Genomic DNA, 26,000 nt, shown 5'->3' on the forward strand with positions numbered 1-26,000 from the left:
TAAAATTATAACCATAAAATTTATTTTCTACAGCATTTTTTTCAGTTTTCACAGAAGCATGTTGCGCTAACGCCCAATTGATATGCTTCATGTCTAAATCTGGATATTTTTGTTTAATTTTTTATGCTGAGCAACCAAAGACAAAGTTACTCCAGTTTTAGAATGATCCCTCAGACATTTAGCAGAGAACTTTATACAGTAGGAAACAGTCAATAGGAATCAAAACCAAGGAGCAATTTCATGCTAACTGATGCTATATATTTCTCAGTTAAATAGACATTAAGTCAAAATTAAACTGCCATGAATCAGATAGAGTATGCAGTTTTAAACAACTTTCCAATGTACTTATATGATCTAATTTGCTTTGTTCTTTTGATGTCCTTTGTTGAGAAGCATACTTAGGTAGTCTTAGGAGCAAGAGTGCATTACTAGGAACTAGCAGCTGATTGGTAGCATATGTCTCTTGTCATTTGCTCACCCAATGTTTTCAATGTATAATCGCATTGCTGCACCTTTAGCAAAGATACTAAGAGAAAGAAGTTGATAATAGAAGTAAATTTAAACATTGTTTAAAATTGCATTCACAATCTGAATCATGAAAGAAAAATGTTTCCTTTTTTAAACTTTAATACTCATACTTTTTCTTTATCGAGGTAAAATATAAAAATAATATATTTAAAACTTATATACAGAATGCCTGTGCATAAGATCTGATATTCAATAATATGATCCGGTTGTGCTTGAATTTGTGGTGTTGATTCAACATGGATGAAGAAAAGTAAATGCCAAAGATCTGGCAAAGTACATTCATACAGAAAAAAAATAAACAAACCTGTTACGGTTTTGTAAGAATGACTCATAGATCTTTTATCATACAATGCATAGTGTGACCTGCTCAAGTAAGGTAAATACTGTATAAAACCTGCACTTGGCAGTCAGTGCTAGTCATACTGCAGTAGTGAGTGTACTCTGTAAGGCCTCAGCTTGTCAGCCCCCTTTAATGATGTCAGTTCTATCAAGACTAAACAGTCCAGTATTTCTGCTTTTATTCTGCTCATCAGTTCACAAGCTGCACTCATTGTTCCTAGAGTAAAACAAACAACCAAATGTTACATTGTTGTAGCGAGTTAAAGTTAATATTGCGACATCTACAGAGGCATTATTAGACAGAAAATTGAATGACTAAGATCTATGATAAGCACAGGATAATTTGGAAATGTACAAATCTGCACGTGTCTATTTGCAACCATATTATGAAGACTTGGAAATCATGTCTATCTAAAAAGCATATGTGTGTATGTATGTATAAATAAATTTCTCTTTTGTAAAATGGATATTATAATGAATAAACCACCTTAGTTGAACACAACTGCACATTTTCTGTTAGTTTCACTTTAACCCTCTGAGTGCTAAGCACTTTCCCACCTGGGTGCTAAGGTTTTTTTAAAGGGTTTTTTATTTTATATTTTTAAAAATATTTCTTATTTTTTTTTATTTATTTCAGATCCCCAAGACTTACACTGTTGGAAAGGTTAGGCGATTACCTTTCCAACGGTGGGTCTTGGGGGTCAGTAGCTGCTTAGATGCCTGAGATACAGGCTTCTAAGCAGCATGCCCCCTTGCTCCTGTTAAAGTTGCGCGGTGACATCATCACGTTATTGCACGTGACGTGACCACACAAAACGGGAAGCCCCGGCGATGTCTGTCATTATGCAGGCCCAATCGCCGGGGTAGGAGCCCAGAGATCTCCCTCAAGTTGGGAGAGTGCTAGTGACGGCTATGAGCCGTCATTAGCACAAGAGTGGGAAACACCGTCATTAGCACTCAAGGGGTTAAAGGGATACTAAATCCAATTTTTTTATTGTATGATTCAGACAGAGCATTTAATTAATTTTAAGCAACTTTCTAATTTACTCCTATTATCAATTTGTATTCGTTCTCTTGCTATCTTTATTTGAAAAGCAGGACTAAAAGCTTAGGAACCGGACCATTTTGGGTTCAGCACAATAGATAGTGCTTGTTGATTGGTGGCTGGCTCCTAAGCCTTCATTCCTGCTGTTGAAATAAAGATACCAAGAAAAATTTATAAAAGGAGTAAATCAAAAAGTTGCTTAAAATTGCATGCTCTGTCTGAATCATGAAAGAACAAATTTGAGTTTAGTGTCCCTTAAAAGTGAAACTAACAGAAAATGTGCAGTTGTGTACAACTAAGAAATCCTACTGCTCACTGGTTTATATGCACAGCTCCTGTAGAATAGGTTGGTTTATTCATTAGAATATCCATTTTTACAAAAGACAAATTTATTTATAAATATACACTCACACATATGCTCTCTTTTAGATAGACAGGATTTTCAAGTCTTCATAATATGCTTGCAAATAGACACGTGCATATTTGTACGTTTCCAAATCATCATGTGCTTATCGTAGTGCATACATAGCTGATCTTAGTCATAAACAGCTTTTGCTTAACCTTTATCATGAGGGGGAAATTTGTATTTACAAACACACTATAAATATATATATATATATATATATATATATATATATATATATATATCTAAAATAGGACTGCACTCATTTAAATATTCAAATATTCTTCAAAGGGGACTGCAATCTCACTTAGCAACGTGATATCAACAAGGGTGTTGGTACAAAACTGCATATGTATTAAAAGGAGGACCGCACTCTCTGTATATAGTCATAATAACCAGAGTATTTCAGTATGCAATGATACCTTTTTTTATTACATTAGCATGGTATTTTAAAGACTGGGTGAGTGTACCTAATAAAGTTTCTCTTTAAAACTGCAGTAAGAAAAATTCAGCTACATTTATTAGGCTCTAGTTATGTCATAAAAAAATGTATTTAATAATGTGTCAGCTAAACAGAGCTCTCCATAATATGCATACCCTTACCCTAAATCCCTAACAGCAAAGGAGACAAAACCCTAGCAAGGAAATCTGTTCAGACAGATCTGCTGACTTATCTGGATATGTAAATGTGGTCCAAAACTTATTAACTACACTCCCCACCAAATGATAATTTGCCACACATTATATCTAAATTGCCTTCTACTCTTTATGTATAATAAAAAGCCCAATAAACTTTTGCTTTTGTGTAAATATTGTAATTTATTCGACACAGCCAAGAAATCAGATTCTGTAACCAGCAAATGCTTTACCTCAAATAGGCAATTTGCTGCATTTTGAAAACCTAGGCTTGTGGGACACTCTTGCACAATAGCAAGAGATATTTAAAAGGAACATTAAACACCTATTGCATTTGTGTAAAAGTTGAGCTTTGTTGCACACTTCCTATAGGCCAAAAAGCAAAATCTGTAATAAAGATTTTTTTTTGATTTACAGCACTTGCAGATTTTGCTTTCACGCATCAGATGATTATCTGACTTGTACTCTAGTTCAGATGATAAGAAAAGCTATCCTGTTAGTGGTCCCAAGGACTAAAATGGCAAAAACACTACAATAGAGCATTTTCCAACTTAATATGAGGAGAGTCCACGGCTTCATTCCTTACTTGTAGGAATACGGAACCTGGCCACCAGGAGGAGGCAAAGACACCCCAGCCAAAGGCTTAAATACCTCCCCCACTCCCCTCATCCCCCAGTCATTCCTTGCCTTTCGTCATAGGAGGTTGGCAGAGAAGTGTCAGAAGATAGAGAGTAGTTCCTTATGGAGGGTAGTACTCTTCAAAATGGGACTGGAGTTTTAAGTAGTCTTGTCAGCCTCTCAGTGAGAGCACTGGCGAATATTAGAGTCTGGAGATGCAGGGAGTCTTTCTGCGAACCCATCCAGACTCTTATTAACAGCTCCTAAGCAATCAGTGTTGACGAGTTTCACTGCCTGCTTCTATCACTCAAGTCCATGTCAGGTGCGATGCTACAAGACTGTCAAACTTGAGAGGCTGTGTTTCTGTTACACGGCATAGTTTCCGGTTATGATTGTTTAATTTTTTTATATACATTTGATAACGCAAGAAGACAGAGTCACAATGTGACTCCTTTTATCTGAATAGAATCAAGGGTTAATGTCTCCGGACGGGGAATTATTGAACAGGAGGGATTAATCACATATTTTTAATATCGTGTTTATGCTGTGACATGTGAGAGATGTGGCTCAGGCAGTGTTGGAACGTACAGGTTTTACTTTCACTTTGGAGCTCTGCACAGCCAGTTAGGCTTGGCGCGCTTTTAGTGGTGCAGGGGAGGTACTGCATGCGCACCATGTGACCGGGTGTGGTCACAGTGATCCTCTTCTTCCCGACCATGCGGTGTCTGGAAACGAAGCGGTTTCTCTCTTGGCCCTGGGTCATAGGAGGTGGTGAGTGCCCCAGCCATTGGGGGTATAAAAGGTGCCATTTATTTGTCTATAGTCCTTTTTATAAGCGCAAGCTATGGAGGACTCTGATACGTTAGAGGGTACTTCCTCTTTACCTAAAGCTAATGCCTGTCTATATTGTGAGGAGGCCACGGTATACCCGCCTACTCAATTATGTTCCACATGCCTTGATAAAGTAATCTTATCAAAGAAAGCTAATATGTTTAGTACTACTGAGCCTTCTACCTCTGAGGAGTCTCCATCCCGTGAGGTGCGCACCCTACATTTATCTCCTAATAAACATGCAGCTTCCCGTAGCACTCCTATTCCTCCATCTGGAGAGGTCTTTTTACCGCCAGGCTTAACCGAACAGTTACAAACGGCAGTGTCTGCAGCCTTTAGTGCTTTACCTCGCACTGCTAAGCACAAGCAAAAGGTTAAATATTGCTATCCTTCCCAGGGGTCATCTACTAGCTTATTGCATTTATCTGATACAAGATTATCTGATGATGAAGACGCCTCTGATACTTCAGAGGATGCTCTTTCTGGGTCGGAATCTGCTGCCTCTAAGCCTCCAGCTGCGGAGGAACCAGACTTTAGATTTAGGATTAAACACTTACGCTTTCTGCTAAAGGAGGTGTTGGCTACTTTAGAGGTTCCAGAACCTAAATTACCTGAGGAACCTTGCATTCCTAAATTAGATAGGGTCTACAAGGACAGGGTTGTACCACAGACTTTCCCGGTTCCCATTAAGATGGCGAACATTATTAAGAATGAATGGGAAAGACTCTGTTCTTTTTTTCTCTTCTTCTTCCTTTAAGAAATTGTATCCCGTTCAGGACTCTAAGTTGGAGTTGTGGGGTTCCGTCCCTAAGGTAGACAGTGCTATCTCCACGCTTGCTAAACGCACTACTATCCCACTTGAGGATAGTTTGTTGTTTAAAGAGCCCATAGATAAGAAGCTGGAAACTCTACTAGGAAAAATGTTTCAGCATACGGGATATTTGTTCCAACCAGCAGCAGCTGTTGCTGCGGTAGCGGCTACCTATTGATGAGACTCCTTATCTGAGTTGATCGAGGTGGAGGGTCCCCTCGACACGATCCTGGAAAGAATTAGGGCCTTAAGGGTAGCCAAGTCTTATTTGTAATGCAAATATGCAGATTATTCGCCTGAATGCCAAGACTTCAGGTTTTTCTGTGCTAGCCCGTAGGGCACTCTGGCTAAAATTTTGGTCTGCAGACATGACTTCAAAGTGTAGACTTCCTCCCATTCAAGGGAAAGATTCTTTTTTGGTCCAAGCAAAGGTGCCTTTTTACCGCAGGATAAGAAGAACAAGCCTAAGGGACAAGGTCCTAATTTTCGTTCGGACAAATCCCAACGTCAGCAGCCCTCTGCAAAGCCGGAGAAGTCCAAGGGAACTTGGAAACCTCCTCAGTCCTAGAATAAATCCAAGCAGAATAAGAAGCCCGCTGAGTCAAAGTTGGCATGAAGGGGCGGCCCCCGATCCGGCTTTGGATCTGGTAGGGGGCAGACTGTCACTCTTCAGAAGCTTGGTTTGGGGACGTGCAGGACCGTGGGTTCTGGAGGTCATCGCTCAGGGATACAGGATAAGGTTCAAGTCTCATCCTCCCAGGGGCAGATACCTCTTATTAAACCTGTCTTCAAGGCCAGAAAAGAGAGAGGCTTTTCTAGGGTGTGTGAGGTCCATTCTTCCTTTACTCCAGGAAGGACAATTTATGACCACGATAGACCTGAAGGATGCCTACCTTCACACAAGGAACACTTCAAGTTCCTAAGATTTGTGTTCCTGGACCAGCACTTCCAGTTCATTGCACTTCCGTTTAGTCTAGCTATTGCTCCAAGAGTTTTTTTACGAAGGTTCTAGGGGCTCTGCTCACAGTGGCCAGAACCAGAGGTATTGCAGTGGCGCCGTACTTTATTTTGGTTCAAGCACCGTCCTGTCATCTGGCAGAGGACCATTCGAAAGCTCTTCTCCGATCTCATGGATGGAAGATAAACTTAGAAAAGAGAGTTCTCTAATTCCCAGTATCAGGGTGGAGTTCCCGAGTAGTATAATAGATTCCATATCTATGAGGATATTTCTTAAAGACCAGAGACGTTACAAGCTAACTTCCAATTGTCTTGCCCTCCAAAACCTCCTTCAGGCCATCTGTGGCTCGGTGTATGGAGGCAATTGGACACATGGTGTCCTGCATATACATCAGCCCCTTTGCCAGATTCCATCTCAGACCTCTTCAGCTGTGCATGCTGAGACAGTGGAACGGCAATCATTCAGATCTGTCAACTGATTTCTCTGGACAGCTGGTCGAGAGAATCGCTCTCCTGGTGGCTTTGTCCAGATCACCTGTCCCAAGGGACGTCCTTCTTGAGACCATCCTGGGAGACTGTGACTACGGACGCGAGTCTCTCAGGATGGGGAGCTGTTTGGGGTGCCAGGAAGGCACAGGGCCTGTGGACTCGAGAGGAATCCCTCCTCCTGATCAACATCTTGGAACTTCGAGCGATCTTCAATGCTCTGAAAGCTTGGCCCCTTCTGGGTTCAACCCAGTTTATCAGATTCCAAATCGGACAACATAACTTCAAAGGCTTACATCAACCATCAGGTGGAATGAGAAGCTCCCTAGCAATGAGGGAAGTATCACGGATTCTGGAGTGGGCGGAGACCCACAGCTGTTCGCTGTCAGCAAACCACATTCTGGGTGTGGACAACTGGGAAGCAGATTTTCTCAGCAGACAATCCTTTAATCTGGGGGAATGGTCTTTCCATCCCGAAGTGTTTGCGGAGATATGCAACAGGTGGGGGACGCCGGAGACAGATTTCATGGTCTCGTCTCAATACCAAGCTACCCAGATATGGGTCGAGGTCCAGGGATCCTCAGGCGGAGCTAATAGATGCATTAGCAGTGCCTTGGAGGTTCAGACTAATCTATCTTTTCCCACCGTTACCACTCCTTCCTCGTGTAGTGGCCCGCATCAAGCAGGCGTCCGTGATACCGATTGCTCCATCGTGGGCGCGAAGGATGTGGTTCGCGGATCTAGTGGGGATGTCATCTTCTCCTTGGAGGTTACCCTTGTCGCAGGGATCTGCTGGAGCAAGGTCCTTTTGTTCATCAAAATCTAGATTCTCTGAGGCTGAATGCGTGGAGATTGAACGCTTAGTCCTAGACAAGAGAGGATTTTCTGAGAGAGTTATTGATACTCTCATTCAAGCCCATAAGCCGGTTACTTGTCGCATCTATCATAAGGTGTGGAGGACCTACTTATTCTGGTGTGAAGAGCATGGATTTCCCTGGCATAAGGTTAGGGTTTCCAGGATTCTTTCTTTTCTCCAGGATGGTCTGGAGAAGGGCCTTTCGGCTAGCTCTCTTGGGACAGATTTCGGCCCTATCTGTTTTACTGCACAAGCGGCTCGCTGAGCTTCCAGACGTCCAGTTTTTTAGTTAAATTCTTTTTTATTAATAAGTAAACAGGGAGTGTCACAAAAGGAAAAAAAGACGGCATAAAATCATACATTGCTTGTTTTACAAATTCTATATAGTCTGTCATCCTCCGTGGTCGACACCCCTCTATTACACATAGCAGAGGGGGCCAAGGACGAACAAGGTATCGTAAACGTAAAAGGAGGAAGGAATGACATATGGTAACAAGTTTTTTTTTTTTTTTTTTTTTCCAATGTAACACAAAGTAAGAATAAAAGAAAATAAATAAAATTATGTAGTCCGGACCCGGGGAGGCTCATCTAGTTAGGAGTAGGATCAAGTATGGCAGCGCTAATCTTTAATAGTACGTTTATATTCGTCCCATATAAATTGAAGGGCCATAAAGTTGTCGGTTGTGCCTCTCTTATAAGCGGAGTATTCCTCAAGCTCTAATAATTCTGATACTTTGTCACGCCAATTGGTAAGTGTGGGAATATCTCTTGTCTTCCACGTTTTAGCTATTAACATCTTTACACTGTTCGTAAAGATGCGAAAAAGAGGAAGTAAGGACCTACAGGGCAATTTAGTGGACTTATTTAGAAGCCAGATCAGAGGATCAGGTGGGATAGAGATTTGGAAGATAGATTCAATTTCATGTATGACCTCATACCAGAAGTGGTTCAGACGAGAACACCACCACCACATGTGGCCCATTCCGCTGCCCACATGTCCGCATCTCCAGCACCTGTCGCTTGTGGATGAGAACAGGCGGTGGAGTCTGCGGGGGGTTAGGTACCAGCAGTGTAAGATTTTATAATTGGTCTCTAGTATGGATGCAGAGACAGATCTTTTTGTGTTTACGAATATATTGGCTGCAACCTGTGGAAGAATTATTTTCCCCAGTTCTCTCTCCCACATCTCAATGGAGTGGGGGAGGTTACCCGGGGGGGGGTTGAAGAAGGATTTTATAAATCGTAGATAGAGAGTGCCTAAATGGTGTGTTTGTCAAGTATACTTTCTCTAAGTTGGTGGGGGTACGGGTTAAATTATTTTTATTGCTGTGGGTAGAGATGTAGTTGTGTAAGCGTCTATAGGAGAACCAATTCTTTGCCCAGTCAAATCCCTTTTCTATTAGCTGTGTTTGTGTGCACAAGACCTCGTTGGTAGTTATGTCGTAAGCAGAAATATCTTTTATTGAGATGTCTAATGATGATGGTGCCCTCGGGCATGACAGGGAGAACTCTGGATTATGTGTTAAGGACGTCAGGGGACTAGGGATAGATGAAAGGAGAGGGTGGCATATGTTAGTCAGTTTCCATATCTGAGCGGTCTCTCTAATAATAGGGTTAGAGAGTTGTCTAATTGCTACATTAAGGTCTGGGCGCCAGCAAAGGGTCGGGAGAGGGGTGTCAGGGGACAACTGTCTTTCTAAGAGAACCCAACGTCTCTGATGTGATCCCACTCTCCAGTCAAGGATCCTCTGTAGGAAAATGGCATTTCTGTACTCATAAAGGTTGGGAACACTCAGCCCCCCCTGTGGTTTCAACAGATACATTGTGTCTCTATTGATTCTTGGGGGTTTATTATTCCAGATGAATGTGCTAAACAGGTTTTGCATTTGAGATATGTATTTAGGGTGTAAGGGGATTGGGAGAGCCCCCATGATATAAAGCAATCTCGGGAAAATATTCATCTTTATAGTATTTATCCGACCCCACCAAGATAACTTTTTTACCTTCCAGGAGGATAGATCACGCGTTATTGTGTTTTTGAGAGGGATAAAATTGTCACGGAATAACGCTTCGAATGAGGAAGATAGAAAGATGCCCAGGTATTTCAAGGTGTTTCTACACCATCTGAGTGGGCACTCCCGTTTGATGAGCTCCACCGAGCTGGGCGGGAGGCCAAATTCTAGGATCTCAGACTTGTTGTGGTTTATGAGAAAGTCCGTTAGGTCATGGAACTTGGAGAGTTCCAATAGGAGGGCGGGGATCGAGGTTTCAGGGTTGGTAAGGGTGAGTAGGATGTCGTCCGCGAATAGGGACAATTTATAGGTGTCTTGAGCTATGGAAATTCCAGTTATATCTGTGTTGTTTCTGATTTTAGAGGCCAGTGTTTCGATGAATAGTGCGAACAATACGGGAGAGAGGGGGCAGCCCTGACGTGTGCCATTCTTTATTGTTATTGGGGGGGATAGGGAACCGTTAAGTGTGATGCTAGCACTCGGCGAATTATATAAGGAGAATATTCTCTTCAGGGTGGTTGGACCGAAGCCAAAGGCTTCGAGAGACGAACGAAGGAAAGACCAGTTGACCCGGTCAAAAGCCTTTTCCGCGTCTGTGGAGACTAATACCGCTGGGATTCTATTTTTGGAGATATGCCAAATTAATTGTATGTTTCGAACGGTATTGTCCCTTGCCTCACGGCCTGGGACAAAACCCACTTGATCATTATGGATGAGATTAGGGAGGAATCGATTTACACGGTTAGCAATAATTTTCGCGAAAATCTTTAAGTCAGAGTTAATTAGTGAGATCGGGCGGTAGTTCGATACTATATCTGGGGATCTGTTAGGTTTGGGGATAAACGAGATATGGGCCCGTAGAGAAGTGGGGGGGAAGTCTTTATCTCCATCCACACTGCAGAAGTATCTTAGAAGGTATGGGGATAGCAATTCCTTGAATTGGATGTAATATGAGTTTCCGAAACCGTCAGGGCCTGGGGCCTTGCCTGAGGGTAGAGAGGATATAACTCCAATGATTTCTTCTTCGGTAAATGGGTTATCTAATTCGTCTCTCTGCTCGTTAGTTAGTTTTGGGAGGTTTAGGCTGGAGAGGTAATCATTGATGTCTTCCTGGGAGGGGGGATCTCTGTCACGTCTGATATTGTAGAGGTTTTCGTAGTAGTCTTTAAAAGCTAAAGAAATACCGGAGGTTGTATGTCTAATAGAGTCATCAGATCCCCGAATACCCATTATGTGTCGTCTGTTAGTTCTTTTTTTAAGTTGGCGAGCGAGCATTCTACCCTGCTTGTTTGCACCCTCGTAATATATCTTTCTAAGAAATAGAGCTTTTTGTTTGGCCTGAGTACCTAAAAGGAGGTTAAGTTGTTGGCGTTTATGTGTGATGCTTTCTAGGAGGGAGGAGCTTGAGGGGAATGTTTTGTGTGCTTCTTGAAGTTTAGCGAGATCTACTAGAAGTGAGTTGAGATATGACTGTTGTTGTTTCGTCTTAGCGGCTTTGAGAGCTATTAGTTCGCCTCTAATGACGCATTTGTGTGCGTTCCATATACTATGAATGTCGAAGTCAGTAGTGTCATTGTCTCTGAAGTAGTCTACTAGGGATTTTTGTATCTGAGCATAAGTCACAGGGTCTCTAAGCAGGGAGTCGTCAAATTTCCAGTTAGGTGGAGAGGGAGAGGGAGGGGACCAGTTAAATTGGCAGCTGACCATTGCGTGGTCAGACCAGGTCAGTGGGTGAATTTCTGTTTTCGTAATACGGGATAAGTTGGTAACGTCTGTAAAGATGTAGTCGATTCTAGTGTAGAGTCGATGTGGGTTGGAATAGAACGTGTAGTCCCTAACGTCAGGGTGTTGGAGTCGCCAAGTATCGTGTAGTGTTAGTTGAAAAAGGGATTGTTGGATATGTCTCAGGGTTTTATTAGGTACTGAAGATGTGCCTGACGAGCAATCGAGGGGTGGGTGAAGTGCTAAATTAAAATCTCCCCCCAGAACTAAGCTGCCCTTCGCCACCTCCAAAATTTTCTTACTAAGCGTATTGAAGAAGGGGGCAGGGTTGACATTAGGGGCATATAAATTTACCAGTGTTAGTGGTTTGTGGTATAAGGAGCCAACTATAATAATAAATCTCCCCTCGTTGTCTTTATGTATGGAGGAGGTCTGGAATGGGAGATGTCTGCTCAGTAGGATTCCCACCCCGTTATGTTTGGTTGTGTGAGAAGAGAGATATACCTCTCCATACCTCTGTAGGCTAGCCTTGGGTTCTCGACCCCTCCTAAAGTGTGTCTCTTGAATGAAAAGGATATCTCCTCTATTGCGTTTATAATCCCTTAAGGCCATGGACCTTTTTTGTGGGCTGTTAAAACCCTTTACATTGTGGGAGATAAGCTTGATTTGGGTTCGTGTATTATCCATTAATTAAAAAGGGGAGTTGTGTAGGCTATCAGGAGTGCGCTGATCTTAGTAGTGTGAGAGAGTACCTTCCCTCGGGCCGGACAAAAATAAACTAAAAAACATACATAACAATTAAACCTTGAAAACATAACAAGAAAAAATAAGCAGTAAAGGACATGAGCATAATAAACTTTTAACAGTGTATTGGCAGATCTATACACTTCGCCAAGGGGGGGAAGATCGATACCTATCAATGTCTCAGGTTATGAAAGTACAATAGTGAGCAGGACATTTAACTAGGAAGAGTCATGCAGATTCCCATGCATAGAAGGTAGTGAGTTAACTAGTAGTTGCTTAATGGAATAGTCTAATTTATGTAGAATGGTTTACCTCGGGTGGGGGTTTTTAATTATAAAGTAATGGAGAGTGGAGATGGCCTGGCTAATATAAAGGTAAGGGGCTTGGTGTTGTAGTAGCTCACTAGCATGTGCTTCAAGTAGGGTTATAAAATCTTAGCGTATAGCCAGGGGGCACATAAAATTTACTGGCTGACCAATTCTTCTTTGTATAAAGTTAAGCACAACGATAATTATCACCCTGAGCTCTATGGGAGCTTATAACTGTTAACTGTATTTATCGCAGTGCTTAGGTAGTAAAGCTTTGTTTCTCCCATTCGCTTAGAACTCTTAAGTGGGGCTGTAAGAGCTCATGTTAATAAGTCTATGGGATCATTAAGTAGTAAAACGCAAAATACGATAAAATGATTTGGGGTGGGCCATGAGTTATTGAAACCTAGGAGGTTAAGTACAGGGCAAACTGAAGTTATACAGACATTCAAGTATTAGGTAAATATCTATGTGTGTTGCATTCGGGTAAGGTAGTGCCTCCTAGGATATGGTGGTCGATAGTATCGCCCTCTACATCAGAACCAGTACATATCTCTATAACCCATCCCAGCCAACTTTATAGGGAAACATTATTAAATGAAGATATTAACTAGAGCTAACAAACATTAACACTTATCAACTGTCACACATAAATAACTATACGTTACCACTGTAAGTATAGTCCTTTCAACTCCACCGCTGTCAAAAAAGCGGTAGAGGTAAAACATGGGCAACGGCCCAAGAGGTCCAGAGGGGGCAAAGTACATGTTGTGGTAGCAAATCAAATAGGAGTTATCCTGAGGAAATGATCACTTTGCTGTGGAGTTGTTTGGATTGGTTTCAGTTTTCCTCCTTTTAGGCTGAACTCTGGACCACCGGGGCCTCTGTGTTTCCAGTCCTGAGGGGCCCTGGTCGGGTGTGGCCGAAAGGGAAGCAAGCACTGGTTCTTTGGGTGGGATGAAGTGGATGTTCAGCGATCTTGATAGGAGGTCTAGATCGTTATAGTCTTTGTAGGTGAGTTGGGATCCATTATGGTTAACTATTAAGCTGAATGGGAAGCCCCATCTGTATTTTATGTGGTGTTCTTGAAGTGTGCTAGTTATGAATTTTATTTCCTTGCGTCTTTGGATTGTGAGTGGACTTAGATCCTGGTAGACCTGTAGCGAGTGCCCCCGGAAAGTTATAGATTGTCGTGTTCTTGCCGCTTGCCATATAGACTCTTTTGCAGTAAAACGTAGGAATCGAATTATGACATCCCGTGGGGGTAGGGGTGGTTTTGGCGTGGGACGTAGTGCCCTGTGAGCCCTATCGATGTCTTCGTTGGGCAATGGAGGAGAGTTAGGAAGCAGGTATTGGAAGAATTCTATAAGGTAATCTCTTAGGTGGTCAGTAGGTACCTCCTCGGGTATGCCTCGGATCCGCAGGTTATTCCTGCGCCCCCGGTTATCCAGATCCTCCACTTTATCTTGGAGAGATTGCGTCATGGAGTCTTGGATAGATAACTGTTGTGTATTAGAGCTGACCAAGCTGTTTAGGGATTCTTGACCCTCTTCAAGGTAGTCGATTCTGGCCCCCATCTCGTTCAGGTCTCTTTTTAGATCACGCATTTCATCTCTAATAAAAGATTTAAGAGACTCTAGATCTGACTTAGAAGGGAGGGATGCAAGTTTAGTCTGTATGGCTTGTAGTGGGTCTTGTTGAGAATTTGAGGTTTCTGAGGAACTGTGTGAGACCATAGTCTCAGGTGTGTCATTAGAAGCAGTGGCAGTAGGATCTGGGTTTTGAAAAAATGATGACACTGAGGGGGTTTGGGAATGGGGCTTCCCTAGTTTGTCTGATTTATTCCCTTTTTTGGGGGTCATCGTGTTGCCCTTAGACATATGAGAGGGTGTTGCAGCTTGATGTAAGGACTCAGGGATGTGGAACAGTACTCCTCAGGCTAGGTGCGATTGGCCTGTTATAAATGCTTCCCTATTGAAAGTGGAAGCTTTATTGTAACCCGTGGCAAGACTCTGGTTAAATGAAATTAAGGGCTGTAGTTAGATAGTGTCTGGGAGAAGGTGGGTAACTGTGCTGAGGGGGCGCTGAGCAACCCAGGCACTAGCTGGGGCAAGCAGGAGAAACGCTCTCTGTATACACTATGTTATGTAGTGATGGTCTTGATCGGAGCGTTCACCCTGCCCAGCAGCCCCGAGTGGATGGGAGAAGTTGTGAGACAAGTGAGTCACTGAAGAGTCCGGGGTCGTGTCTCTTTTATGGATAACTACTGCACCTGAATTCCGGCAGATCTCCAGCGAGCAGCAGTGAGGGTCCGTTCCGGTGACGATGTCTGCCTCCTGGTCACGTGGGGAAGGGGACTGTTATGTTAGCTGCGGGCCCGCAAACCGGGATGATCGGCCCCCACCGGGTCGACACCGGGATCTCAGCTGTAGTTGGTGAGTCAGAGTTGGAGGTGGTGAGTTGCGCCCTCGGGTTGCCGGAGTGGGGCAAAAGGCGGCAATGCGGGTGGTAGTTGTAATGGTGCCGCAATGAAGGTGCAGCAGCTAGGCCGTAAGTGTGCGAGTCACAGGCGGTTGTGTCAGCCCCACGAGTTGTAGTGCAGTTATGCAAGGCAAAGGACACTAGCAGAAAGATGGGTTCCAGGGATATTTGCAGGCTAAACCTGCATGTTAATTAAGGCTGAGACTGTAGATATCTGCGGAGCAAACTTAGATTGCGGCCATGTTCCTGCACGGCTTGGCTCCGCCCCGACCCAGACGTCCAGTTTTTTGTTCAGGCTCTGTCTAGAACCAGACCTGTGTTTCGACCTAGCGCTCCACCTTGGAGTTTAAATCTTGTACTTAAAGTTTTGCAGAGGGCTCAGTTTGAGCCTATGCATGGCCCTGACATTAAATTATTTTGGAAGGTTCTCTTTTTACTGGCTATTGCCTCGGCACGCAGAGTATCTGAGATCTGCCTTACAATGTGAGCCCCCTTACCTAGTATTCCATGCTGATAAGGCTGTTCTTCGTACTGGGTTAGGTTTTCTTCCTAAGGTCGTTTCTGATCGCAACATCAATCAGGAGATTGTTGTTCCTTCCTTGTGTCCTAGGCCCCCCTTCTTTAAAGGAGAGGTTACTTCATAATTGGGATGTGGTTCAGGCCTTGAAGTTCTATCTTTAAGCCACTAAGGAGTTTAGACAGACTTCTTGTTTGTTGTCTATTCTGGGAAGCATAAGGGGCAGAAAAGCCTCGTCCACTTCCTTGTCTTTTTGGTTGAGGAGCATTATTCACTTAGGTTATGAAACAGCGGGACATAAGCCTCCTCAGAGGATTAAGGCTCATTCTACTAGAGCAGTGGCTTCCTCTTAGGCCTTCAAGAATGGGGAATCTATGGAGCAGATTTGTAAGGCGGCTACCTACCTGGTCCTCCTTACATACCTTTTCAAAATTTTACAAGTTTGACGCTTTTGCTACGGCTGAAGCATCTTTTGGGAGAAAGGTTTTGCATGCCGTGGTGCCTTCAGAATAAGGTCTGCCTCCCTTTTTACCCTTCCGTTTCATTCAGTGTCCTCTAATGCTTGGGTATATGTTTCCCACAAGGAATTAAGCCGTGGACTCTCCTCATATTAAGATGGAAAACATAAATTATGCTAACCTGATAATTTCCCTTCCATCTGTATGAGGAGAGTCCACAGTCCCCGTCCCTTTTCTTCGTTGGGCAGACCAAAATTTTTTGCTCTTCTGGCACCATTTATACCCTGATATTTCAGAATGACTGGGGGATGAGGGGAGTGGGGGAGGTATGTAAGCCTTTGGCTGGGGTGTTTTTGCCACCTCCTGGTGGCCAGGTTCAGTATTCCCACAAGTAAGGAATGAAGCAATGGACTCTCCTCATACAGATGGAAAGGAAATTATCTGGTAAGCATAATTTATGTTATTTCATGCACTATATAAAAATAAAACAGCAAGAATTTGTACCTCCAGTAGCAAGCAGGTCATCAATTATCACTACTTTCTGTCCAGGATCCACTGCATCACTCTGAATTTCAAGCTCAGCCTGTAAAAATACACATTTAAAATAAATAATATGAACAATCATGAACAACATACATTTATTTTTTTAACAGAAAAATAAGATATTTGCTAGATAACAGCAATTTTTTCAGGCATTTTGCAGGGATTTTTGTGAGGATTTCCTCACATACATTCACAATATATAAATGTTGTGGCAAATTAATTCAATACTGATGTCTGCCTAATACATTTAAATATAGGTGTGTTTACATAACAAATAAAGTAAATTCATAAAGAGGGTGTAATTTCATACTGCATGCATGTAGTATCTAGGTTATGAAGGGGTTAAAACGTCTAGTTGACAAAATGATTTCTTGACAGCAGAGGGCGCTGTCTGAAGAAAGACATGGAAGTCAGAATGCTTCTGCTGAAACCCCTGCTGTATGGTGAAGATGGTTGGACATATTGTCAGAGAAATTGACCACATTTGAAACCGGGAGTTAAGACAGACAAAGGGAATTGCTTTTATGTATAAAATCGGTCAATGCAGGGTAGCAAGGTTTACCAAGGGATAGAGATGCACTCCTGCATGTCCCTTGCATAAGCACAGTCTAGTCAGTGACTTGTGTATGTAGGTTTCCTTACAGAGGTATCAGATGATGAGGGGCTCAAAGCTAAACACTGCTCATCTGTAGCTTTATTTATTTTTACCCCAGGGTGGGGGAAACTAATAATACTAGTGTAGGCAAATTGAATTACATATATAAAATTGTATAAAGAGGAGCAGGACATTTGCTTGCACAGTTAACAGCTGATAAGCAGGCCCTCTCTGAAAGTCTTTTCTATGAATCAACTACCCTTTCTTCTGTTAGGTACAGGAGAAACTTGCAAGAGCCGGATAACCAAAGCAAGTTTGATGATCAAAGTAACTTGGAAAGTTGTTTGAAATTGGATGCCCCATCTTAATCATGAAAGTTTCATTTTGATTAGACTGTCCCTTTAAGTGGCATTCTACTGAAAAAAAGTAAATGTGCGGATTCAGGAAAGAAAGTTATTTTTCACCACAATCCTAGTAGGTGTCTAACCCACCCAAAAGGGTTAAACAGGTGGCTAAATTCCCATAATGCAGTTTATGATCAGGTCACGGTCAGTGAGTCATTAGGAGCCACATATGAACGTATCCACCAATCACCAGCCATATCCTGCGCAGGAGTTGCAATATGTTTTTGACCCTTTTGTAGAAGTTAAACACATGGTTACAAAAGGAACACCAAAATAAAAATGACATGTTCTAATAAACCAGAGCATTTATGCTTTGCATTAGAATGTCTCTTTAAAAATATGGTTTCTAAATACTGATAACCTTTTTTTTTTCTTTTTTACTTCATTGTGACTGCAGCACTTAACCTGACTCTATTCCAAGTTTACTGAAAGAAATTTTAAAAGTTGTTTAAAACGGCAAGCCCTATTGAAATCATGAGATAAATTTTGGGTATCATGTTCCTTATACTTCAGCAACTTGAAATAAACATTTCAGCTCTCTTCAATCTTTCCTGTGGTGGTATAGGAGTAGGAAAGATAGGAAAATGTCTATTTGCTAGTAACCATAATCGTTGAGTCATTTGCTAAAAATATAAAATGTTTAAAAGGGGCGCAATTACACAAAAACAAAATGCTCTAATATCTTACAGCATTTTGTGATTACCTCACTGCTGGCACAGAGCTGTATCTATAACCATCATAAACCATTTAAAAATAACAAACTTTTGATTGAAGATAGACTAAATAAAAACACCACATCTCTAGCTACTTCCATTCTTGTCGAGAGCTGCAAGAGAATGACTGGAGGTGGCAGGGAGAGGAGGAGCTATATAGACAGCTCTGCTGTGGGTGGTCCTCTTGCAGCTTCCTGTTGGGAAGGAGAATATCCCACAAGTAATGGATGATCCGTGGACTGGATACACCTTACAAGAGAAACATTAAACATACAAAGTCCATTTTGGAACAGCAATGCACTACTCCACAGAGCTGAACATGGCTGCTGTGCTAATTGAGGGTGGCATTGTTGACTAGCGATTAGGCATGGGTGTTCGGATCATGTGTTATGATCCAAATGCTGCCGCTCGGAGCATTTGGCTCTTTTCGGAGCCGCATTTATTCTTGTGAAAGTGCAACACGCTATGATCTGTGCAAATCCATATCTTAGTGTGCTTCACTTTCACAAAAAGAAAAGAGGCTCCGAAAGGAGCTAAATGCAGCAAGTGGCCGCTTCTACCGTGTTCGGATCATAATGAATGATCTGAATTCCTATGTCTACTTATTAGCGAGCAACTTACAGCTGTGTTCAGCTCAGGAGTAGTAGTGCATTAACAGTCCAGAACTGATTTTATTATGTATTGTATTCAACTTATTCATGCAAAAGAAAAACTTTAACTTTGTTATTTCATTATTCCATCTCTATGTCCCGTAAAATTTTGTGAACATTTTAAAGGGACAGTCAAGTCCAAAAAAAACAAACTTTCATGACTCAGATAAGGCATGTAATTTTAAACAACTTTCCAATTTACTTTTATCACCAATTTTGCTTTGTTTTCTTTGTATTCTTAGTTGAAAGCTAAACCTAGGAAGGCTCATATAATTTCTAAGCCCTTGCAGGCCACCTCTTGTCACATGCTTTTTTATTTGCTTTTAATAAAAGTGGAGAGAGCTAGTTCATGTGAGTCATATAGATAACATTGTGATCACCCCCGTGGCTTGTGGCAGACACAGTACTAATTGGCTAAAATGAAAGTCCGTAGATAACAAATAAAATGTCATGTGATCAGGGGCTGTCAAAAGATACTTAGATACAAGTTAATCACAGAGATAAAAAGTGTATTAATATAACAGTGTTGGTTATGCAAAACTGGGGAATGAGTAATAAAGGAATTATCTATCTTTTTAAACAACAAAAATTCTGGTGTTGACTGTCCCTTTAATCTTTTTAATAGGTGTCCTTTTAAAAAGGGAGGGACTACTTTCACGATTCTTGTAGAAAATAGATTACTCACTGCAGAAGCCTAATATCATGTACAGAGTGCAAAGTACAACCTGGTATGTCTTATATACCTTTCCATACTCCAGTGAGTATGACACGGACTCTGTTGGACCTGGTAACTTCCCCTTCTTCCGAATCAAAACAAAACCAATTCCTAATCTCTGTGCTAACGATGGTCCAAAGAGAAATCCACGTGAATCCAGTCCTGTAGGTGGAGAAACAACATGAGCAATTTGGCCTTTCACTACAGTATAAAAGTTAGGAGTTAGAATAAAAAACAATTAAAGGGACATGATACCCAAATGTTGAAACACTTGAAAGTGATGCAGCACAGCTGTAAAAAGCCAACTAGAAAATGTCACCTGAACATCTCTATGTAAAAAAAATAAAAAAAATAAATAAATAAATAAATGATATTTTACCTCAAAATGTCCTAAGTATTTACACCCCAATGTAAAGGACTTTAAGCATCCAGTCAGGATGTCTGTCCCGGGACAGGCAAGGGAGCGAGCTTCATGCACACTCATCTTTTTTCCCTATTCAGTTTAAGGAGGTTTACTATGAAATCTCATGAGATCAAAGTAAAGGAGTTCATGACCTCAGCACTGTTGATGCCGATTGGCTGCTGTTCATTTCTGCCTTTTTTTTGTAACCTGCAGCTGGGCAGTATCAAAGATAAATTGACAACCATCCAGTATGTAATCTCTTATGGCATATATACAGTCTCCATGCAGATCCTCCAGAAATATGCAGATAACGAGCAGTTCAGACAACATACATACATACATACATACATACATACATACGTGGCCCTCGTTTTACAACGGTTCAATTTACACCGTTTCAGAATAACAACCTTTTTTCCCAGTCATGTGACTGCTATTGAAAAGCATTGAGAAGCAGTGCATTTATTAAAATAGCCAGTAGGTGGAGCTGTTCGCTTGTGTTGCAGCAAAGCAAGCTGAAATTAATCAGTTTAACCAGACCTGAGCTATCAAGCAGATTTCAAAAGGAACAAGATCTTCCTGTCTATAAATCAGTCCAGATTGGAATGCATAGAAAGAACTGTTTGCCGAAAAATGCAAGTGAAGTCTGTGTTGTGTGATTATTTTATTAGGTTTATAATGGTGTTTAGCAAATGTTTTTGTTCATTTAACTTAGTTCAATTATATATTCTGTGTTGTGTGATTATTTTATTAGGTTTATAATGCTGTTTAGCATTTAAAGTCTTCATTTCAAAGCTTTAAAAATAATGTATTAGGCGTTACTTTTGCCAATTTTGAGAGGGGCCTGGAACCTAACTCCCTCACTTCCCATTGACTTACATTATAAACTCGGTTTCAATTTACAATATATATATTTATTATCTTGCCAGCAAAGCCTATCCACATGCACTGACAGCAATATAAAAACAGCCTAGATGAGATAGAAGGATCATATATTGTGATTATTGATTAAGTCCTCGCCCAGAGAAACTCTAAAAGGCATCAGCCTCATATCACAGTGGCTGTATCTTCCGCTGTCTATTCCTCATGTGCTCAGATAGGACCTTTCAACCAGCTGCCGTATCGCCGCTGCGTTTAGTGGCAGCTGTCCAAGATAGACTTGGCTGCCTCACCAAGTATATACATCTCTCTCTCCCGCGTCTGTATATACAGCTGAATAACGCTGTATATACATTTTACTAAAAGATTTATGCACTAAGTGTGTAAGCATCTTTTTAATGTCTAGTCCGTAAAATGGCTTATTGTCTTTTGAAGTAAAATGTATATACAGCGTTATTCAGCTGGCTTCTTCACACAGAGCATGCGCCTCCTTCCTCCTCCCCACTCCCGGTGTAGCTTGCTATTGCACTAAGTGCATAAATCTTCTAATAAAATGTTGTATATACAGCTGCCTTCTTCACACAGAGCATGCCTCTCCCCCTCCTTCCTCCTCCCTGTGTAGCTTGTTATTAGCAAAAACAAACATTCCTCTAGCTGTGCACTCAATAGTGCAGAAGTATTTCTAACGCAGAAATTTTTTTGAGTGCTTTGATTTTAAAACAATGAATGCACAAACTGAATGTTTATTTATATAAATATGAGGCACATATGCTGTTTATACAGCAGTCTATTAGCACCACAGTGAGGCAGCATTCTAATAATCATTCTCTTAACTTGATTTATACAATTATCTGCCATGCACATCACCTGACTGCTGTGCCTGTGAGCAACGTGCGTTACAACATGGCGGCATACATAGCAGCATTGAGCTCAGTATCACCATTCTGTTTGACAACACTCTTCTTGAATATACTGGGGGTAAGCTGCACAGACTGCCTAAAAATCCTTTATTACTAGATTTGGAGTACATTTATGAATTTAAAGCAGAAGTTAGTTTGCAGAAAGTGCACCAGGTGTTTAGTGTCCCTTTAAATAAAGAAAGGGTGTTGTATACAAAACAGTGCTGACGCTATTCTTTGATTGTTGTGGACTTACATATGAGAGGTTGGCAGGCCTCTACACGTGCGTGCACTTAGGAAGCTTTGCTTATAAAGGAAATAAGCTCCTTACACCTGGGAGTGTATCAGCAAAGGTGCTGGACTTACCTTGTTTTATCTATTTAAAAAATGTTTTTATTTATTTAAAAAATGATATATATATATATATATAGATATATATATATATATATATTGCTCATTTGTTAAATAAATAAAAAAAAATTAAAAAATATGTTTTTACTTATTTAAAAAATGAGCAAATTATTTAACCCCTTAACGACCGAGGACGTGCAGGGTACGTCCTCAAAAAAAAGGCAGTTAATGCCTGAGAACGTACCCTGCACGTCCTCGGTTTGGAAAGCAGCTGGAAGCGATCCTGCTCGCTTCCAGCTGCTTTCCGGTTATTGCAGTGATGCCTCGATATGGAGGCATCCTGCAATAACCTTTGGTAGCCATCCGGTGCAGAGAGAGCCACTCTGTGGCCCTCTCTGCACCGGAGATCGGTGGCTACCTGCGTTGGTGGGTGGGAGCCGGACCGGGAGGCGGCCATCGATGGCCCTGGTTATGTGCAGGGGGGGCGGGATCGTGGGCGGGGACGAGCAGGGGCGCGTGCACGGGGAGGGAGCGGGTGGGAACCGCTACACTACAGAAAATGATTTAATAAAAAATGTATAAATATCGAAATCTTTAAAAAAAAAAAAGATCAGCAAGGTGGTGGGGGTTTGTCTGTGTGGGGGGGGGAAGCTACACTACAGAAAAAAGCCCAAAAAAAAAAAAAAAAGCACTTTTTTTTGCAAACCCAAAGATGGCCCCCAATGAGGCAGAGGGGAGGGTTAGAGAGCGGTTTTGGGGGGGATCAGGGAGGTTGGGGGCTAAGGGGGGGATCCTACACCCTAGCATATGTAAATATGCTAAAAAAAATTTTTATTTTTTTTAAAAAACCCTTTTATTTTAGTACTGGCAGACTTTCTGCCAGTACTTAAGATGGCGGGGACAATTGTGGGGTGGGGGAGGGAAGGGAGCTGTTTGGGAGGGATCAGGGGGTGGGATGTGTCAGGTGGGAGGCTGATCTCTACACTAAAGCTAAAATTAACCCTGCAAGCTCCCTAATTAACCCCTTCACTGCTAGCCATAATACACGTGTGAGGCGCAGCAGGATTTAGCGGCCTTCTAATTACCAGAAAGCAACGCCAAAGTCATATATGTCTACTATTTCTGAACAAAGGGGATCCCAGACAAGTATTTACAACCATTTGTGCCATAATTGCACAAGCTGTTTGTAAATTATTTCAGTGAGAAACCTAAAATTGTGAAAAATTTAACTTTTTTTTCAATTTGATCGCATTTGGCGGTGAAATGGTGGCATGAAATATACCAAAATGTGCCTAGATCAATACTTGGGGTTGTCTACTATACTACACTAAAGCTAAAATTAACCCTACAAGCTCCCTAAAAGCTCCCTAATTAACCCCTTAACTGCTGGGCATAATACACTTGTGGTGCGCAGTGGCATTTAGCGGCCTTCTAATTACCAAAAAGCAACGCCAAAGCCATATATGTCTGCTATTTCTGAACAAAGGGGATCCCAGAGAAGAATTTACAACCATGTATGCCATAATTGCACAAGTTGTTTGTAAATAATTTCAGTGAGAAACCAAAAGTTTGTGAAAAAATTTGTGAAAAAGTGAACGATTTTTTGTATTTGATCGCATTTGGCGGTGAAATGGTGGTATGAAATATACCAAAATTGTCCTAGATCAATACTTTGGGATGTCTACTAAAAAAAAATATATACATGTCAAGGGATATTCAGGGATTCCTGAAAGATATTAGTGTTCTAATGTAACTTGCGCTAATTTTGGAAAAAAGTGGTTTGGAAATAGCAAAGTGCTACTTGTATTTATGGCCCTATAACTTGCACAAAAAGCAAAGAACATGTAAACATTGGGTATTTCTAAACTCAGGACAAAATTTTGAAACTATTTAGCATGGGTGTTTTTTGGTGGTTGTAGATATGTAACAGATTTTGGGGGTCAAAGTTAGAAAAAGTGTGTTTTTTTCAATTTTTCCTCATATTTTATATTTTTTTTTATAGTAAATTATAAGATATGATGAAAATAATGGTATCTTTAGAAAGTCCATTTAGTGGCGAGAAAAACGGTATATAATATGTGTGGGTACAGTAAATGAGTAAGAAGAAAATTACAGCTAAACACAAACACCGCAAAAATGTAAAAATAGCCTTGGTCCCAAACGGACAGAAAATGGAAAAGTGCTGTGGTCATTAAGGGGTTAAATAAATAAAAAATTCCAACAGAGCCATAAAAAGAGAACTTGCCACACCTAGGTCTTGGCAACCATGCACAAATTACACAACTAATCGTGTTTGTATACCAGGCAGTCTTCCTCTTACCAGCAATAAGATCTATTTTGGGGTAGTTTGTCCTCAGATGGTTTTCAAAAAGGTCAATTGCAGCATTGAAGGCACTTGGATCTTTTAAAACAGGAGTTATGTCTCTGTAAAATAACACAGGGTCTGTTAATTGGCGATTGGCATTCCAGTACTTACACAGAAAAATAGGATTACACTGTTTGCCTATTTCTCTGAGTAGTTATTAGTATTACTGATTAATAACAATTACTTCTATTTCATATGAAAAACAGTTTCAAATAATTTTCAAGTGAGATCAAACATTCAAATCGGCAAAATACAATAACGGTACATAGCTTTCAAAATTATTTTTACTTGATGTTAAACATGCATAGCGCAGCTATATCAAGCTGTCATAGTGTATACTGCAGTCTGCTCACGCCCATTTAAAGTGCCTTTATAATGCAGGAACTGCTTCGCGAGAGTATTACATAGTTATGGTTGTACGCCAGCCAAATAACTGTCAATGAGTTGCTGGCGTTTCTTACCTAAAGTTGATACCCTGAAGCGGAAAATCAGGAAAACATCGAATAGCCCCGCTGACCACCGCTAAGCGTTCCTGATCACTCATTTTGAGTAGACTTCAGACTTGACATGTGCTAGCCGTGACGTCATCTAACAGCGCCAATATCATGGTGCCGTGGTGTGCTGTTTGTATACCCAACTGACTTTATAAAATTCAGGAATAAGTCGATCCATACAAATTTACTGCATTGCAAGATATCTGCACAAGATAATATTTCAACCGGTTATGTTGTATTTTTTATTTATTTTTGTTGAGATTTACAATTAAAACATTACAGGCGATCACAATGTAACGCAAATATAGATTCACATGTACACTTTTATAATTATAATACAATATATTGAAGACATATGTATATTATTGCAGAGGATATATATAATGGAATAGAAATAGACCAAATAACAGAGTTAGTAAAAACTAAAGAGAGAGGAATTAATGATAAAGAAAGTAAGAACGAGTGGAAATCTAGAAGAAAACAAACAATTTGTGCCAATTTCACAAAGAAAATGATTAAAAAAAAACATTGGTTAGTGCTTATTAAAGGGATAGTAAACCCCAAAAAAACTTTGCATTCTTTAAAACATTATATAACGTTTTTCAAATAAGCAAATAACATCAGCTAATCTTTACAGCTTACTTGTAAATTGATGCTGAAATAATCGATTCTGCCAAACCCATCATTATTCTAATTATGTTGACAAATTGTCGCTTTCTACCTAGGTAGAACAGTAACGGCATCCCGCATGCGCATTAGCAACCGGTTTAGACAACGCATGCGCATAGCTCACTTAGGGTAGCCACCCAGCCAGTATTTTACTGACACGGGTCGCGATCCGATATACGGCGTAGTTTTCGGCGCAAGCGAGGGAACCCGCGCCGCACGTAATTTCACATCGCACATCGGGGTATTACATATACTGCGCCGTTAGATGCTAAACTGGCATAAGTAGGACAAACTGGCGATCTTCCGAAAAGTGCACAAATACACATACTCGTCGCAAGTAACTTACGCCTGTATTTTGTCCACGTAAAGTCTCAATAAATAGTAGTTTTATGCAAATTAGGCTAACACTCGTAAAAATCAACCGCGACTCCATCTAAAAATGCGCCACGTAATTACGCTATTCAAAAGTCAAATATAAACCCATGCGCAGCCGCCATTTTCTTCAGTGTGTTTGAATGGTTCTTTGAGCTACAGCACACTACAGTGGAGTGGAGGATTAGTCAGAGTA

At 41.1% G+C, this 26,000-nt stretch overlaps 1 protein-coding gene across 1 annotated transcript; it reads right to left on the reverse strand.

Moving 5' to 3' along the window:
- On the reverse strand, nucleotides 1–24,874 carry APRT (adenine phosphoribosyltransferase). Its single transcript, XM_053708612.1, has 5 exons — nucleotides 24,731–24,874; nucleotides 24,225–24,328; nucleotides 19,401–19,534; nucleotides 16,257–16,335; nucleotides 1–1,084 (listed from the first exon to the last, which is right to left on the reverse strand). The coding sequence occupies exons 1-5, from the start codon at nucleotides 24,811–24,813 to the stop codon at nucleotides 942–944; spliced, it is 543 nt and encodes a 180-aa protein (XP_053564587.1). The 5' UTR covers nucleotides 24,814–24,874; the 3' UTR covers nucleotides 1–941.
- Between the last annotated feature and the right edge of the window lie 1,126 nt (nucleotides 24,875–26,000).

The sequence above is a fragment of the Bombina bombina genome, chromosome 1 (assembly GCF_027579735.1).
Source record: "Bombina bombina isolate aBomBom1 chromosome 1, aBomBom1.pri, whole genome shotgun sequence".
NCBI lineage: Eukaryota > Metazoa > Chordata > Amphibia > Anura > Bombinatoridae > Bombina > Bombina bombina.

Coding starts and splice junctions, on each gene's coding strand:
- APRT (XM_053708612.1), bottom strand. CDS start 24,813: ATGAGTGATCAGGAACGCTTAGCGGTGGTCAGCGGGGCTATTCGATGT. Junction 24,329..24,730: donor CTTCAGGGTATCAACTTTAG/GTAAGAAACGCC, acceptor GTTATTTTACAG/AGACATAACTCCTGTTTTAA. Junction 1,085..16,256: donor TGACCTGCTTGCTACTGGAG/GTACAAATTCTT, acceptor GTTTTACTCTAG/GAACAATGAGTGCAGCTTGT.